Source organism: Trichoderma camerunense, assembly GCF_050948025.1.
Source record: "Trichoderma camerunense strain CBS 138272 chromosome Unknown V8C40scaffold_1, whole genome shotgun sequence".
Taxonomy (NCBI): Eukaryota; Fungi; Ascomycota; class Sordariomycetes; order Hypocreales; family Hypocreaceae; genus Trichoderma; species Trichoderma camerunense.
This window is the reverse complement of record NW_028145369.1, coordinates 1228045-1245884: the sequence shown is the minus strand read 5'-3', so window position 1 is coordinate 1245884 and position 17840 is coordinate 1228045. Positions and strand designations below refer to the sequence as shown.

The following is a 17840-nucleotide window of genomic DNA, read 5'->3' as shown; positions in this document are numbered from 1 at the left end:
AGGCAGAGGTGTAGGAGTGTATGGCCACTAGTCGCTTGAATTAAGGTTATAAAATGCCTTGCAAAAAGCCATGCGAAGGCCCACGATCATACATAAGAACGCTCAAATTAAAACTAGGACCGATCTAAGCTTCCTAATTATTTCCCTTCAAAACTTACCAATATGAGTTATCAATACACTTGTGCATAAGATTACTAGAGCCATAGAGATTTTGCCAGAAGAATCGCGATAGCCTGGTCTCATTGATCATGGATGCTGACACTGCAGCCGATCTCGAGGCTGAGCGGTGGCAGCAGCAGCAGCAGCAGCAACGGCCTTCGTCCCCGGACCCTTTCTGGATTGTACCGTTCGATAGAAACATCTCATTTGTGGGGAGAAACGAAACATTTACAGAAATTGACCAAGCGTTCGAGGTCAAGGACGGCAGCCAACCGAGGGCAGCGCTTTGCGGCCTTGGAGGCATAGGGTGAATATTCCTATCTATGTAATTACGATCACGTCTTTCTAACATATACCCCAGAAAATCTCAAGTGGCATTGGAATACTGCTTTCGAAGGCGCAGTAAAGATGCCAAGTGCTCCGTTTTCTGGGTAAACGCAGCCACGGTTGCTCGCTTTGAAGAATCTCTCAACCGAATTGCCAGTGAATGCAACATAGGCGCTCCAGATGGCGCCAAATCTGACGCGGCCCTGCTTTTGAAGGATTGGCTCGAAGTGGAACATATAGGCCCGTGGCTTATGATCATTGATAACGTGGACGACGAGAACACTTTTTTTCGCGGAAAGATGTCAATCGGCAAAAGTCCTTCGGAGTGTATCCCGAACTGCCAAACTGGATCTTTACTGTTTACTACGAGGAACCGCAAGATTGCTTCTGATGTGGCGAATCCTACGAAGCCAATCGTGATCCATGAATTGGGCAAAACGGAAGGGTTGGAGTTGGTAAAGAAGCAATTGGGAGACACCGAGCCCGACAATACGATCCTTGGGCTGCTTGAAGAACTTGACTATACTCCCCTCGCTATCACCCAGGCAGTTGCCTTTATGGTAAAAGAGCACATGTCTGTTCAACAGTACCTAGAGCAATACCGCAAGAATGGCACTGCCAAGTCAACATTACCCAACCATGAGTTTTCTGATCAACCCCGACCGGAAGATACTCCAGAATCTGTCGCAAAAACGTGGAAACTTTCTTTCGAAGCGATACGGAACTCAAATCGAAAGGCAGCGGACTTGTTATGTCTAATCAACTTCTTTCAGCATCATGGAATCCCCGCCATTCTCTTGCAGGATGCAGACGAACCAGGAGAAAGTTCTCACCTCCAGGAAGCTACCGAACTCTTAAAAGCCTTCTCGATTGTTGATGAGAACGACTCGGTGTTTAGCACACATCGCCTTGTGCAGCTGGCAACAAGGTGGTGGTTAGAAGAGGAGAATCCTCAGGATGTAGACAAGTGGGCTTTCCAAGCATTGAAGTCTATCACGTCCCAATTCCCCGCGCCATCATCGCAACCAAAGTCAGATTATTTCAAACTTGGAGAAATTTTGTTTCCCCATGCTGAGTGGATCCTGCAGTATCGGTTCAAGACGACCACAAAGGATTCCGAGATAATGAGAGCAAAGTTACTGGCTTCCACTGGGAGATTTATCCATTGGAATGGGAACTATGATGAAGCACGTTCAAGGTTCAAAGAATCTTTCGAGATAAACTACCAGCATTTGGGCGAAAAGCATGTTGACACGTTGGTTAGTATGGGGTTGCTGGGCTGGACTCTCGCCACTTTTGATCAGGACCTTCTTGGCCTTCCTGTTCTCAAACAAGTCGTGGAATACCGGCGCGAGATCCTCGGAGATGACGATCCTATGACAATCGATAGCTTGAGCGACCTTGCTACAGCCATTCTTTTGACTGGAGATTACGCAGAGTCAGAGGAGATGCAGCGTGAAGCTCTGGCCCGCAGTGAACAGGTTCTTGGACTTAAACATAACGACACCTTGAACTGTATGGCACATCTTGCCTCAGTTCTCGATGAGCAGGGTAAGACTGAGGAAGCGGAAAAGATGGCGCTAAAGACCTACGAGCTCAAGAGAGAACTGCTTGGGCACCTCCATCCGGATACCCTCGTTGCGGAACATAATGTGGCTTATATGCTCAGTCAAGATGACGAAAAGGTCGACGAAGCCCTTTCTCTTTACAGGCGTAGCTTGAGGAATAAGAGGGAAGTTCTTGGGCTAGCCCACAACGAGACACTAATAACAGCATATAATCTCATCTCATATCTGGCCTCCAACGATAGAGTTTCAGAAGCACGAGCTCTATGCGAGAAGTATATAGCTGAGGCGGGGGAGGTTCTTCAAAGGAAAAATACGAGAACTCGGGAGTGGCTCACTAAATTTGAGGCTGTTCGGGATAATCTTGCAGAAAGCGCTGGCGATGAGTAGGCTACTGCCCTAACGGGTAGTTTGGAAAGGACAGGCATTGCTGGCAGATATGAACAGAATATCTGAGCAGCTATTTCGACCATGTGGCTCGTATCGAAAACTTCCAGCCCATTAGACGGCGATGGATCTATGATTCATCATCTTATCAATTCACATCCCACAGCCTATTACTTTTTTCCAGATCCTCTTTTCTCACAAAGCTGCGAAATATTTCCACTTTGACATTATTCTATGCGTTCAAATCTACACGAAGGTATGTGATTGGCTGCAATATGCACTCATCCTCATGTTGGGGGTTAAAGCTAGTCAAAAACTCGTAACACCCTCCGAATTGCTGTTCTTCTATACTTCAATGCATATCTACACAATCTGTCTGGATCATGCTATGATCAATTACCCATATACTCAACCGTGCAAACTCCAGAACTCGGACTTTGGCCTCATAGCCAACCGCGCACTGACCTGGCTGCACATTGTCCCCCCAAGCACATTTCTGTGTAACATCTTTGTGCACTCGTGACATCACAAGTTCAATATTTATCCAATAAATGCAGTATCACGTAATTTTGGCAATACTATGCAGAGACATCACCCATACTTATGCTGTGTTCAAAGCACATCTTCGATAGACGTGAATTTATTCGGCGCCATCACAACACTAACACTGCAAGGGACTACGAAGACTCCTCTCCTGAATAATACTGATGTTGGATATGAGGTCAGACCGACTCAAGGCAACTCCTATAAATACCCTATTTGATCCGTTTAGATAGCAGATGAACTTGGACTTCAATTCAATCTTTCTTGTTCCTACTTTCCTAACGTCTACTTTGCACACTCATCTATCTTATACACATCAATCATTCATCGAAACATGTCTGACTTTAGTCTTCAACGCCTCGCGGAATGGGATCCGCAAAGCAAGACTATTCTAGGCTGGCCCGGCCTGGAGGGTACTTATAAAGATTATCCTGAAAGATTGGCCAGAGCAACACAAGAAGTGTCATCAGTTGCACAAGCCATTGCCCACTTCCAAGGCGTCATCCTAGCTGTTGGCAGTGAGCGTTATGAAGAAGCAGAGTTGTATTTCAACGAAATTGACACGCCTTTCAAAATTGAGCTCCACAAAGTTGAAGGCGATAGCATGGACGTCTGGCTGAGGGACTTTGCCCCTACATTTGTTGTCAAAGAGCCGACCAAGGGGGAGGCCAGTATCGTCGGTGTTGACTGGAACTTTAATGGCTGGGGCAATAAACATCCCACGCCTACAACTGTTGTATTCGCAAAGACATTCCTGAAAGACTTCAAAATTGAGCGAATTGAGACATCCATCGTTACTGAAGGTGGATCACTTGAGATTGATGGAGAAGGCACTCTCTTGATTACGGAAAGTTCCATCATCAATGATAACAGAAACCCGGGAAAGTCTCGCGAAGAAATTGAGGCTGAGCTCAAACGCTGCTTGGGCATCGAAAAGATTCTCTGGATCCCTGGAAGGGAGGGTCTTGACTCGACGGACTGCCATATCGACGCTCTGGTCCGATTTGTTCGGCCGGGCGTGTTGCTCATAAGCAAGGCCAATGAGGTGAAGCCAACCGAATGGACTACCGTCTACGAAGAGGCTCTTGAGATTCTGAGCAGCGCCACTGATGCAAAAGGTCGTCCATTTGAGATTATTGAAGTAGAAGAGCCTGATGAAGACTTGTTTGAGGGCGGCGGCTTTGAGGGTGACCGGGCCGTGAGGAGCTACGTCAACTATCTGTTGGTCAATGGAGGAATCATCCTCCCTCAATTCGGTGACCCGGCTCATGACGCGGCGGCCATTAGGGTAGCCCAAATGCTTTTTGGCGACGAGAGGAGGATTTATCCTGTTCTGATTGATGAACTGCCTCGTCTTGGCGGTGGTGTTCACTGTGTTACTCAGGAAATTCCCGTCAGTCCATCAGCAAAGAGCGCCATGAACTAGTCAGAGATAGTTTATTTTATGCCTAGGAGATAAATGAATCGATTACTTGATTGCAGAATTTATTATTGCGTGAGATAATGTAGCTCTTTGTGGAGTCTCCCTCTTCAAGCAATCAGTTTTCTTAAAGCCGACTCCTGCTGACCCTCAACGTCTCCAAGGCGTGCAACCTCCTGTCCCTATCAAATCTCGTGTTAGGTATCCGTAATCAAGATATTTAATACCCAACAACTTACATTTTCCACCCTTACGATGGTTGGGAGACAGTTGATGTTGTAGGGCGCACCGCGCCACTTGTTGCTTGGGGTCCTCCACTCCTCTCGGGTACCGGCGAGAATGACAGTTGCCGAAGGCGCGGAATCTCCTCCAAAGACACTCTGAAGAGCCGGGAGAGCATTTCGACAATCAGGACACCAGGACGGCTCACCAGATGCAAAGTAGACGACGTAGTGCGTGTCGGTGGTTGAGGGCGGGGCATCAGCGTTGATGATAGGCATTTTGAAGATTTGCGTGGTTGTCAGACCATATAGCTCAGAAGGTCACGGAGAATGAGTAGAGGTGAGATGAATTGAGAGGAAAAGCCAGAGCTTGAGGTTTGGAGTTTATAATTTTTTAACCTCGCAAGTGCTGAATTTCAGAGCACAATGATTAGAAATTGGCTCCAAATGCGATCACATGACGCTAAGTTAACTTTTCCCCAGAATTGCATCATTTGTCACGACTTTGCGAATTGCAAGAGCTATACGGAGTGCTTTGTAACAAAATTTCTCAAGACTTCCAAGGTACTGGATACAGCTCTTATAAGTGTACTTGATGAATATTTGTCTTATCTTCGGAAGACGTGTATCTATCAAAAGATGAGATGTTGGACATATTAGTGGGTGTGATGAAGGATGATAAAACATGGACAGCATGTTCTCATTCATTCATGTCAATCGACTGATCAAACTAGATTATTTGCCTTCCAAGATCGATTCTTGAAAATAAAATTGGGAGAGCATAAAGAAGTCTACTCTGTCCAATACAACTAACTGGTGATTGTCGCCAGCTCAGCTACCAATCTAGCGGTCACCAGCTTATCTAACTGAAAAGGTTAAAGTGAAAAAAGGAAAAAGCACATTGCCAAACGATTCTGCTCTGTGCATGATCGCATATGGTCAGTTTGACGAGTACCTCATGATTCATCTCAGTCCCGCTTCTGAATACGGGGAAAGCTCAACCAAACTGCGGCAATCACAGCAATGAGTGCCAGAATAATGGGCTGCAAGACGGAAACGCCCTTGTGAGACGCAATAGCACCGATAATGAAAGGAAATACCGTGCCTCCAGTGCCTCCCATAGCCATGGCAAACCCAATGGCACTGACATGGATGCGTTTTGGCAAAAGCTTGGCAGTTACCATGACAGCTCCAGGAAACATCGGGCCCAGGAAGAAGCCCAGAAAGGCGACGGCGACGGCAGAAACAACAAACTGAGGAACCAGCCAGAATAGCAGCTGGAGGCCGAGACAGATACCAAGATAAATGGATAGGCAAAGCCTCTCGCCGAATCTCTCTGTCACAAATCCCAAGACAGCTCGGCCAAGCGCCATACCCGCCCAGAAGCCTGAGCCTGAAATTCCAGATGCATACGCCGAAGCATGACGGACTCGGAGCATGAATGTGACGACCCAGCCTCCGAGACCAACTACATAATAGGTATACATTAGCATGTATCATGGTAAGAAACACCATGAAGTATATACGCGTAACTTACCTTCCACGCCCATGTAGGCAAAGAAGAAGAGTGCGCAAAGCCAGGTGACTTTTGACTTCATTGCTTCGCGAGTGCCTGCGCCAGCAGTTCCAGCATCCGCATTTTCGCGTGCATGCTCTTCTCGATATACAGCGCCAGTCTTATCCCAGAAGACCATGACAAGCCCAGCAAATTCCAGACCAGACATGCCAATCTTCATGGGAAAGTAACCATTAGTTTTGATGCTAAAAATACATCGTGCATTTGTGAGGGACTCACCATGAGATAATAAAAGGTATACCATGGCAAACCACCCTTAACGACCATCGAGGTAGCTATCAACGGTGAGAACAATGCACCGAGCGAATAGCACGAATGCAGGAAACCCTGAATTGTATTCGCTTTGTCCATGTTGCCGACCCAGGCACAAAAACACGCATCCGTCAGACCATTTCCAAATCCGCTGATGGCATTGCACACAACAAGAGCAGGATATGGAGGATGCGAAGCAAGGACGGCAAATGTGATGAGATGGCAGATAGGCGCCATAATGGCCACACCTCGCTGGCCAAGGAGGACGTGGATGCGGGCATTGGTGAAGGCGGCGATAGAGTAACCAACAAAAGGTGTGAGGAAGATTAGGGATATGACGGTGTAACTCAGGTTGTAGTACTCTTCTAGCTGTCGGGGTGATATGAGAGTAAGTCTAATGTACAAAAAGCCAGAGATAAATGGTGGAAGGCGTAGTCACTTACATATGGGATCAAAGCCTAGATAGATATCAATATGCCACTTATTAGTATCATCGTATTCTGCAAAGGGTAACAGAAAAAGACAGAAATTCGCTTACGCCAACTGCAGCATCATTCATCCCCGCAATGGCAAACGATACAAACGCAAACGCAAGCCGGCCAATGTTCTTAACAGGCCGATTCCACCTCTCAGTCTCCGCAAGAGCACCAGGCGGCGGTTCACCCCCGTCATGGCCGTCTGAAACATGCGGTGCCGCCTCCACGTGTGATGCCTCTTTGGACTCGGCGCTGATTCGGCGGCTGGTTGAAGCGCCGGGGCCGAGATGCCGGAGTTCGATGCTCTCCACGGCGGGTGGCGTTTCAACCTGGACAGTTGTTGTAGTAGACATCTCGGCGTTTTTAATTGATAAATATTTAGATACTCTGATGTCTACTCTGATGGGTTTGCTTCTCTCTATATTGTTGCGTTTACGAACTGGATGCTGAAGAGACACAGGCCGCAGCCCTGTTTCGAGCCGCGATCGGCGATTGAATGCGGAGTCGACATAAGCTTGGCCCGTGATTTGAACCGAAGCCCGATTAACTCGCCACGGCCAACGGCCATTGCCCTACAGAGTATGGACTCTAATAGGTGTCTGGAGGCCTTTTTTCTCTCTACAATACAGGTACTTTTAGAAGAAGCTCTGTGAAAATTGTCCTGCGAATTTCTTTTCTCCATCTCTTATTTAAGCAGCGCTGAAGGACTGTATTGGTCGCAAATGTAGACTACAGGGACTCTTGGCACACGCAAGCGATTTTAGTCTCACTGTATACAACCTTGCAGCTGATCACAGGAGGCAACTCAATTGAGCAAATCGCTATAGCTCTAAGTAGGTAAATTCCGAATCTTGGTAATGATTTGTAGCGATACTCCTAGAACTGCGTCTCTGCCAGTCTTTATTACAGGTCTGTGCCATTGTCTGTTACAGTATTACTTAACTATGTCTTAGATTAGCTAAAGAGAAATCTATGCACGAGCAGGGTCAGATAGAAACAGGTTGCTCTCAAACCAGTAGCCTTCGGAACAGACCCTCCAGTCGCCCTACCGTTGTGGCGCAATTTATGCTTGTCCCTGGTGCCGGAACTAGAAAGCTTTGAGGTAAGCGCTCACTGTTGCATCGGCATATGATAATTCGCGATGACACGAGGTGAAGTTCAGTAAAGTACGTAAACCCATTCGATAGAGGACTTCTTAATAAAGCTGTTCGTTAGCGAATCAATGCTACTCAAATAGTTGAAACCGCCCGCGCAAATGCAGTTATTTCTACAGGAGCCTCCAGGTCAAATAGCGATAACTGAATCAAACAACTACTACTGAAGATTCGCTATGGGGTTTTAGCATGAGAAGATAATTCTACGAGGTTCGTCTATTCGTCCAAAAACCAGCTAGAACTGCCGAGGATATGCATACTGCGGAAATATATAGCTTACCGAGCATCGGCGTTTACTCATTCTTACGAAGTACTATCCCCTGTCAATCCCGGTGTAGCAGACTTTCCAGGGTATGTAAGGAACTTCCATGTACGAATAAGTCAATAGAGAGTAGATAAACTTCTGCACGTATCAATTACCGCAAGAATCACCTCATCTGTGCGAACTTGGAAATGGCTACAAGCCTTCCACCAGCGCCAATCACCGTGGGCAGACGAATGCTAGGCGATTTATTATCCGTTCGAATGTATCATGTTGATACCTATCAACTTTTCTTTTCTTTTCTTTTGTTTCATGTGAAAGCTTAGCACGCTTTTTTAGTCTGCCGGGGAACTCAAATTGGTTTCCTGCCGCATGCCTTTTATTTACCGACCGGTCACTAAAGATCGGCTCTTCCTTCGATCTTCGCATACCGGTGTACGCGAATACCGTGCTTGCATATGCTCGGTGTCAAGCTCAGAAGGGATCTCTTATTATTGGCGGATCGTTATGCCTCTTTATCCGCACTCCCTGTACAGACAGGGTAGGGGCAGGGATCGTGAGCATGCGCTCTTCGATACCTCTAGAGCCGGAAGTCCGCATAAGTCCGTAAGTTCAAGAACTCAACGTGAATGTTGATATACCATCAATTGTAGAATGAGTGTAAAAAAGAGAGCGTATTGATTGAATTGTTGTCTATAGAGAGTTTTATTACGACATCCTATAGGTTGAGTTGATCGACTAGATCCATGAATCCATGTTGTATCCTTTGTGATAGCATTACAGAATCGGTTGTGCTGTTCGGTGTATATGAACCCATGTTAGACTCAATCCTCTTATTATACCGTACACGGAAAGAGGAAAGTTTTTGCTACAGGGGAAATTTCTTCTCCTGTAGAAGAAGCAAGGGGAACCGCGTCTGATGATCTGTACAAATTTGGGTAGGCACTGAGGCAACGGACCGTTTGCAATTCCTGGTCGTGTATGGCCGTCTAATCGCGAATATTACTTCTTTTGTCAGTGACATACTTGTAAATAACGGTAGCTCGTAAAGACAGAACCCCAAAATAAATGTGCTGCCAGGTCCCCTGGCCACATCGCAAGGGCATATTTAAACCCGAACCAAGAATCTATTGGTTCCCTTTGGAACGAGCTAAAGAGACCGATCATGTGAAAGTGCATCGTACTTACTTCACCAACGTTCATTTGGATTATCGGACCATGTCCGATTGCCTGTGGGGAGTGTTTGATAGCTGTCTTGGCCTTCTTGGCTAGCCACTTCTGTACGCGAATAATCTCCACTGATCGCTTCCGGAGGTCCGCATGATACGAGCTTTAAAATGTAGAAAGTCTCTCTGGCGGGGAATTCCGTATGGAATTGCACGTGCTTTTTCATGAATACTGCAAAGATAGAAAAAAATAGGGGCACGCAAAGTCTCTGATTTCTTGGGACGAAGGAATGGCGACGGGCAACGCGGAGGAAGTGGTCCGTATAGACCTGTGCGTCATATATCATTCCATCATCACTACAGGTAAACAAATATAGAAACAGAATACATCTGCGTGACACTTGTTCTCCATTGTCAAACTGCGGCAATTTTCGACTCATCAGGATTCACGTTAAGTCGAAGCTAATAGTTTCGCCAAGGTTCCAAGTTGAAAACAAAAAGCAAAGACACGGCACTTAGCAGCCCGTCTTACGCAAATCCTCCCTCGCTAGCGCTCATTGCCGAGGAAGAAAAAAAGCAAAGTAGAGTGCCGATATCCAATGAACCAGAGGTGCTAAAGGGCTGCATAAATGACTGATAGCTTTTTGACTTGTGATCAACCCCGCCCTGTATAAACTTGGAGACTTGCTACGCATACGCTAAGACTTGGCCCTACAAAAGATCCCGCAAAAAAAAAAAAGGAATTATAATAAAGAATAGTCTAATCGAAAATGGTATCATGCCATAGTGTTCTCGTTAACTGCTGTCAGGAAATGGAAACCCTCCCCGAAGCCTCCTTGCATGCTCATCGGGAGACATTTGCTTCGAAAGGCGGTGATCCACGCTCACAATGTCAATCTCGACGTGTTTCCGAATGTTCCTATTGTCGTCATTAGTTCCAAATTGCTGGCTTTCGTCGTGGCCGTCGCTCCATACTTTGAGGTCCTGCATGTTGACATTTTCCACAATGTGCTCCTCGCTTTCATTTATCGTGAAGTTGGTAATTGGGTTGGCAGTTGGGGGGCCCCGGCCACGCCAGCTCTTGGAGCTTCCACCAAAGGTAACGAGGTCTTTCGGTGTTGCGTCTTCGAGTTTTTGTGTTGAACGCCTCGAGGAAAGAATGGATCCAATGAGAGGGCCAAGCAATGTCTTGAGCAAAGGAACGAGCATAGGCAGATTGGAGGTGACGACTGCGACAAAGGTTTCTCTTACAGCCCAAGATCCAGCTAGCTGTGCACCATTGGACGTATCCTAGATTGCTTTACATTAGCTTCGACTCTTGATGCCATACATAGTATAGACAACGTACCGACACGATGAGCGCACAGCGAAGAGTGGCGCAAACGACGACGAAAATTCCGCCGCTAAAGAGAAAAATAAGTCCTATTTTCCTCCAAGGCTTCAGAGTAGTTGTCCAGAGCATGGGCAGCGGAATCGATATGATGTATAGATCGGTCGTCACATTGAATGCCCAATAGACCCAGATGATCTGGTTAGAAACGGCAGGCTGGCAGACGTCTAGATACCCAATTAGCACAATGCGGAAGAGGAAATAGGGGTAGAGACCACTGACTTCCGGGATCGGGATATATCTGCCAAAGCTTGTGGAAAGGTCGACATGAAAGGTACAGATTCAGCGCCACAATAATATAGCTGGCTGCAAGGAAAGCAAAGCCTATGTAGATTCGAACGCGGTAGTGCTTGGCCAATCCGTCCTAATCGAGGGTCATGATCAGAAAAGTGTTTGCACGGAGAATCCCGATCTGTATGGGAAAGCATACCGTTAATCTGATGTAAAATATCAGCAGCGACGTCTTGAGCGTCCAAAGAAGCGTCGAATATGTCGACCATCCCGCAATCTGGATCTTGGATCCAAGCACTCTGTCAACCGTGTCAGCATAGATGGTACCCCTATCGTCCCCTCGAGCTGCCTACCTCAAGTGATACTCCGGATCATCTGGCGACAATGCAGCCCGCTGCTCATCCGTCATATTATTATTCGCGAGTCCGTTGGCTGCATTTCCAACACTATATGCCAGACAAGTCTCCGCAATATAGAAAAGGATAGCCACCCATGCAAGATAGTCATCGCCGCTCAGGCCTCGCCAGCCAGCAAATCTAACGCGAGCAAACGTCCTGAGCACAGTGATGGCTATGCCAACTGCCAAGAGAGTAAAGGCCTCAACTGTGAATTGGTGAAAAGCTGCAGCGGCTGCAGCCTGTGCAGCCGGATCTGGCGGAGGAGATGACATGATGTGCCGAGAAGCAGTGGCGTGTTTTGTTGCTCATACAAGACTCCCGGAGAAGTGTTTGGGCTCTGGCATGTGCTTGTTCAACACTCAAGCATCATTCAACCCACTGACATAAGTCGAAAAAAGTGCGAGGCCATTTCATCATATTTCATCCTCATCGGCCCTCTCCCGATACACAAGGACTCGTACATGTAAGCTTCCCGTGGCCAGGGGGTTTTCTTTACCAGAAATGGACGGATGATCATGCCGTTTGATAGGATACATACTCGTACTCGTCCATGTCATCTTGGCAACGTCTTGTCAGTTTCCCTGCCATAACAAGGGTCTATACAACCCAAACGGTGCCAATGATAGCCGGGGGCCCATCATGGCCGTCTCAAAGTGGTCGAGTTGCATCGAAGCTCCACAACCGTTATTAGCGTAAGGGGAGCTCAATTCCTGTGCCGCGGATGGCATGAATCCCGCGAGCTCAGTCTCCATAAAAAGAAAGTTCAAGCTTACCTTCATCGTAATTGTCGAAAGTCGAGTTCATACAATTGCTAGGCGGTTTATTTATTTGTCTTGTCAAATCTGATCTAAGCCCTATCGTTAGCTCAAAGACCCAGAAGTGCCCAATTGACTCACTACCCTCTTCAATTTTTTCTACAATGTGTGCTGAAGGATTCCCGCGTCAGGCCCTAATCAGCAAACCAAATGCATATGCGGGTCACAGGCCTGCAGGTTGGTTCATCCGGGTTATTGGATGTGCAACACTTCGTCATCCTCGGCCTAGTGAGGGCGTACTTGTCCTCCGTAAGCTCGAAAATCATCCAAGGTTCTAAGCGATAATGGGGTTGGTTTACAAGTGCGACAAGCCCCCCTGCTGGTTGAGTGCTACCTGGTGCCCAGTATTTGATCAACATGATTCCCCATCGTAGCGGTGGCCAAAGAGGAGACTGGAACAAAAAAGAAACGTGTAAAAAGGTAACCTTGAGGTAGTCTGCTTCAGCAACCGAATCCAACCATGGAGACGATTGACTGCGTCGTGGCTGGCGCCGGTAAGTTCTCATTTTCTCGCTCAGATTTCCTTTTCTATCCATTTGATGTTCGCTCTCTTTCTTCTCCTGCGTCTCTAGCTGTGTCGCACCTTTACAAAAAGAAACAGGAAAAAGGAAAGCTCTAAGATGCTAATTGTCTGTGACCTTAGGATGGTACGGGCTGGCCGCCGCGAAGCAATACCGCGTCGTCCACCCAGATGACTCCCTCGTGGTATTCGATCCTCAGTCCAGCGTCGGCGGTACATGGGCCGACGAGCGATTGTATCCAGATGTAAAGAGCAACAATCTCTTGGGGACGTACGAGTATCCGGATTTCCCCATGGATCCCAGCAAATTCCAAGTAAAGCCTGAGCAATACATTCCCGGAGAGGTTACCAATGCGTATCTCAAGGCTTACGTGGACAATTTCAACCTCGGAGGGTTAATTCGTCTTCGAACCAAGATCACCGTCGCTGAACACAATGACACTACAGAAGGCGGATGGACCCTGACCATTGTCAACCACGAGGGTCAAGAGTCCAAGATCTTTGCCAAGCGCCTCATTGTCGCCACTGGGTTAACTTCAAGACCCTTTATGCCTCATTTTGACGGCCAGGAAGATTTCGGAGGCAAGATCTTCCACAGCAAATTCTTTAAACAGAACCGAGATACCCTCGAGACTTCCAAAGCAGTCACTGTATTTGGAGGGACAAAGTTTGGCTGGGATGCCGCTTACAGCTACGCTACCGCCGGCGTAGAAGTGAATTGGGTCATTAGATGTTCGTTGACCTCTTTCTTTTTTTATTCCTCCCGCTCTCCATGTCCCCTATACTGGCGAAGATGAGAATTACATGAAACCTCAAATATTGACATGGTGAATGTGTAGCGACTGGCCACGGTCCCTGCTGGATGGCCCCATCGTACGTAACTCCATTCAAAAAATGGATTGAGAAGCTTGCAAGTATGTATCGTCCTCGTCACGTATACCGTCCAGGTAGCTAATAGCTACTTTGCAGATATGCGCTTCCTCACATGGTTCAGTCCATGTATCTACAGTGGTGCTGCAGGTTACACTGGTATCCAGCGCTTCCTCCACGGCACTTTCATCGGCCGCCTCATCGTGAATGCCTTCTGGGCAATCCTTGGTGGCGATGTCATGAGCCTCAATGCATATGATTCTCATCCTGAGATGGCGAAGCTGAAGCCATGGACCCCAGCCATGTTCACCGCAGCTAGCTTCAGCATTCTCAACTACAACACCGACTTTTTCGAGCTCGTCCGGAATGGCAAGATCAAGATTCACCTCGGTGAGATTGATCACCTAAGTCCCGGCAAGGTCCATCTCGCCGACGGCACCTCATTCGAATCAGACGCTTTGATCTCCAACACTGGCTGGATCGGCTCTCCCCCTATCAAGTTTCTTCCAGAAGGCATCGAAAAGGAACTTGGTATGCCGCATGAAATCGACACAGAGGCTCCCCCAGAGGATCTCGCCAACCAGCAGGATCTCATCAGACGCGCCGACAAGGAAATTGCCAACCGCTTTCCCAGACTCGCAGACCAACCCGTCTGGAACAAAAACTACATCCCCCTAACCAAGCAAAAGGGCATCTCCAGCAACGAGTCCATGACGCCATATACCCCTCAAACCCCCTTCATGCTGTACCACTTCCTCGTACCACCATCGGAACGCTTCCTCCGACCTCGCGACATCGCCTTCTGCGGCTTCGTCAGCAACTTCAGCAACACGCTCACCGCACACCTCCAGGGCCTCTGGATCGGTGCTTATTTCCGACGTCTCCTCGTCAACGATCCATCGCAAGCCGTCGACGACAAAGAGGCCATGGCCAAGCTACGATACGAGACGATGCTTCACAACCGCTTCGGCAAGTGGCGCTACCCTACTGAAACAAAGTCCCCGACCACCATCTTTGATGCCGTGTACTACCTCGACCTATTGCAGAAGGATCTCGGCCTAAATCCCCTTCGCAAACCGAAGGGGCTGCTCACCGAGATAACGAGCCCCTACGGTGCAGAGGACTATCGGGACGTGAATGAGGAGTGGCAGAGCAAATTTGGTAGCATCACGGCGGCGTAAATGAGCAACCGTTTCGTGAATTATTAACCATCAGTTGTCTATTTTGTCAATTGCGAAAGAGAGCATTGGGAGAGCATAGCATACCCACAATTTCAGAGGTTTGCTCCTTAATTTTGAGTCCCTTTTTTCATCCGCCGTTTCACCACACGCGTCGTCTCATCTTTCCGAGTAACTCATAGCCGTGACTGCTGCCGTCGTGCTCAATAATACAGCTTCAATCGTGCATGAGATCGGCTCAATTATACTGTCCACGGTGCTTCAATTATACCTAATATACCTAGTACATAATTCCTAGACCCTGATCGCCGACAGCTGAGGTGGAGAAATGCATTGGCGTCTACGTTGGCGCACGCGCGAACCACGCGAGTCTATCTAGCTCCGATGATCTTGCGAGTCAGTCCAACACTTGACGCGACGCTCCTATCATGTAAAACGCCAGTCAGAGAGATACGAAGGAATCGCTATTGAAACGTGCGCTGATCCATTGGTATCTCCCATCTATTCCGAATTCGCTGTTCAGCTCACCATTAGCCTTCATAGCAAAATGGCGATAAGTCCCAGGCCCCATGTGATATTTATACGATTCACGATCGCTCCCCGTTTTACTACACAGCATAAAAGACTTGTAAAATATGTAATATCATAAATCATCAATTGATATTTGTAGTCGTGAACTACCATCAAGGTAGTAGGCTCTAAAAGTCATCACACACATGATGTGATGAGGATTCCTCTGTGAATAGGTATAGATAGTCTAAACATTTTGAAGTCGTCACGCCCAGGTATTTCCCTCCCATGCTCATTAGAGCTAAGTGTATATATATATATAAAAAAAAAAAAAAGTAAGCACAAAAGAAAAGACAGCCTTAGTCTTGTCATGATACTTCAGATCTGACGTCTGACCTAGCGCTGAACTTATCGTTCATGTTTACCAGTTGAACCGTGTCGTTGTCGCCATACTCAACCGTGTATGACGTGTGATACGCAATTTGGTTGCTTTCGATATCGGGACGAGGTTGTGATCTGTCGACATGCGAACCAGCGCTATGTCCCAGGGGGAGTCGGCTTGCCCGTTTGTTGCTTGCCGTTCGATTTCGTTTCGAGTTCTTTCCATAGTATCGCTCCGTTGTGCCCTGTAGCTTGGGGAAGATGCGAACGAGCAGAAGGCGTAGGGAGGGCAAGCAGATACAGATCAGCCCGGTATTAATCTCCACAACGGACCAAACGCTGACATCGTAAAAGTCCCACGTGGGATTCAGGCTATCGGTGCCAAATTCAATAAGAGACCTGAGACGCAATATGCTGACGACGGTGACACTAACCACACGATGAGCAAGCAGGATCGTAAGAGAGGGAAAAGGGGATTTGCAACTTACAAAGCACCAACGCAAAACATGACTCCAACACCAAGCTTGCGCCTCCAATCCAAATTGAGACTTTTGAGCTGCCACAGTGGAATAGCCAGAATCCAAATGTCAGTCGCTATGCTGATGGCAGCATTCGTCCAGGCAATGGCGTTTATATCCAAGCACGTGCCTTGATGTAACCCATCCCATTTTTCCCAGTAAAATTTAACAGGCGTGCATTGGAATATAGCAACCAGGACAAACGCGATACCGTAAAGCGTGACGAAAATAAAGGTTCCCCAGAGCAGGCGACGTACCCCGGGGCTCGGGAAGATGCGAATATAGAAGAGTAGGACGGAGAGCTTGATCATGGAGACTTCTGCGAAATAGCTCCATTCCAAAATCCAGAAGAAGAGACCAAATCTAGTAATATCCGTAGGCCGCAGGGTCCAGATATCTCGGCCGAGTCCAGGTTTCGTCACTCCATGAGCGCTGATGGTGGTGCTCGGGATACCCACGAAAATAGTCGCCAAAGCCATCCAATCATCCCCGCTCAGTCCCATCCTAGCCCAGATCTTATATGCAAGTCGTTGAAGAACGAAAACGCCGGCCAAGACGCCAAAGGTGTTGCTGAGGGCTATGTATTGTTTTGATTTGTCTCTGATGGGCTGGTTGCAGGCTACCGATGTCAAATTCTGTGTTTCTGTATCGCTGTCAGGAGTCATTGAACATCTTTGGCATGTCTGTTAGCCTTACGCAGAGCTTCTATGGTTTTGCAGCTTTTCAAGACGCAGCCTTGCATATTCTGCACCAGCGTAGGGTTCGTGCATATACAAGTTGTGTTCGTCGCCTGACATGGTGATGCGGCAAGCGATTGGGCAAAGCACTCGCGCTGTGAAATGGAGGTTAGATGACGGATTGGGTGTGCACAGGACCTATCCAACGGAAGGGCACATACAGCACACGCGGGCATCTCTGCCACAGCTTCGATACCTGAGAGACTCGAGCCGGTAGTCTGGCTAAAGGCTTTTGGTGCGGTAGCCAGAACCGCAAAGGCTAATAGCCATAATTTCATGGCCTTTAACGTATGGTCGTTTCCTATCGAAGAATGTTGGACTTATGGGTAAATCGTGTTGGGCATCGTCTTATGAACATGGGCCGTCTGTGGAGTGAATCGAAGGTGTGGGTGGCTGTTTGTATCTCTGGATCCAAGAATCTGCAACTAATGATTGGATATGGCGGAGGTCAGAGACTTCTACTCAGCCCGGAAATCCAATCTTATCTTCAGACACCTCAGCGGTGGAAGCCACACAGAAACGGGGAAAACGAGAAAGAGAAAAATTGTTAACAAGGAGTGGCTGAGATGCTGGTGTTAAAGACGAGTCTTTGGTTGCATGTATGGGGCAATCGTTATGCAAGCCTCCCCGCTGATACCCTCTGCCGAAGAACAGTTTCGATTCGGTTAGTACGAATATGTATGCCCAGTAAGAAGCGAACAAGCTGAAGGCACTAGACAGCATCTTTGACGGATTGGGCGCATAACATTGGACTGGATGATGTCCTCGATGGGCCTTGAAAACC

The 17840-nt window shown here is 47.6% G+C and overlaps 7 protein-coding genes across 7 annotated transcripts; 3 read left to right on the top strand and 4 right to left on the bottom strand.

Annotated features, from left to right (window-relative positions):
- The first annotated feature begins 79 nt into the window (after positions 1–79).
- V8C40DRAFT_8161 (P-loop containing nucleoside triphosphate hydrolase protein) lies at positions 80–2584 on the top strand. Its single transcript, XM_083223469.1, has 2 exons — positions 80–466; positions 521–2584. The coding sequence occupies exons 1-2, from the start codon at positions 249–251 to the stop codon at positions 2439–2441; spliced, it is 2139 nt and encodes a 712-aa protein (XP_083079002.1). The 5' UTR covers positions 80–248; the 3' UTR covers positions 2442–2584.
- Positions 2585–3269: 685 nt separating this feature from the next.
- Positions 3270–5107, top strand: V8C40DRAFT_279223 (agmatine deiminase family protein). The gene has a single exon (XM_083221187.1). The coding sequence runs from the start codon at positions 3316–3318 to the stop codon at positions 4405–4407; it is 1092 nt and encodes a 363-aa protein (XP_083079001.1). The 5' UTR covers positions 3270–3315; the 3' UTR covers positions 4408–5107.
- V8C40DRAFT_229734 (uncharacterized protein) lies at positions 4103–5107 on the bottom strand. The gene is made up of 2 exons (XM_083212547.1): positions 4641–5107; positions 4103–4583 (listed from the first exon to the last, which is right to left on the bottom strand). Exons 1-2 carry the CDS (start codon positions 4899–4901, stop codon positions 4512–4514), a joined length of 333 nt encoding a protein of 110 aa, XP_083079000.1. The 5' UTR covers positions 4902–5107; the 3' UTR covers positions 4103–4511.
- Positions 5108–5199: 92 nt separating this feature from the next.
- On the bottom strand, positions 5200–7536 carry V8C40DRAFT_229733 (major facilitator superfamily domain-containing protein). Its single transcript, XM_083212546.1, has 5 exons — positions 6989–7536; positions 6894–6908; positions 6418–6819; positions 6160–6352; positions 5200–6090 (listed from the first exon to the last, which is right to left on the bottom strand). Exons 1-5 carry the CDS (start codon positions 7277–7279, stop codon positions 5591–5593), a joined length of 1401 nt encoding a protein of 466 aa, XP_083078999.1. The 5' UTR covers positions 7280–7536; the 3' UTR covers positions 5200–5590.
- A 2767-nt stretch (positions 7537–10303) lies between these two features.
- On the bottom strand, positions 10304–11799 carry V8C40DRAFT_260347 (uncharacterized protein; the record flags this gene model as incomplete). The annotated part of the gene is made up of 5 exons (XM_083219127.1): positions 10304–10798; positions 10857–11065; positions 11121–11262; positions 11329–11428; positions 11483–11799. The coding sequence occupies 5 exons, from the start codon at positions 11797–11799 to the stop codon at positions 10304–10306; spliced, it is 1263 nt and encodes a 420-aa protein (XP_083078998.1).
- A 919-nt stretch (positions 11800–12718) lies between these two features.
- V8C40DRAFT_229722 (uncharacterized protein) lies at positions 12719–15248 on the top strand. The gene is made up of 4 exons (XM_083212545.1): positions 12719–12836; positions 12986–13594; positions 13702–13776; positions 13832–15248. The coding sequence occupies exons 1-4, from the start codon at positions 12803–12805 to the stop codon at positions 14911–14913; spliced, it is 1800 nt and encodes a 599-aa protein (XP_083078997.1). The 5' UTR covers positions 12719–12802; the 3' UTR covers positions 14914–15248.
- Positions 15249–15548: 300 nt separating this feature from the next.
- On the bottom strand, positions 15549–17831 carry V8C40DRAFT_229718 (CFEM domain-containing protein). The gene is made up of 4 exons (XM_083212544.1): positions 17218–17831; positions 17016–17151; positions 16290–16962; positions 15549–16230 (listed from the first exon to the last, which is right to left on the bottom strand). The coding sequence occupies exons 1-4, from the start codon at positions 17332–17334 to the stop codon at positions 15789–15791; spliced, it is 1368 nt and encodes a 455-aa protein (XP_083078996.1). The 5' UTR covers positions 17335–17831; the 3' UTR covers positions 15549–15788.
- Between the last annotated feature and the right edge of the window lie 9 nt (positions 17832–17840).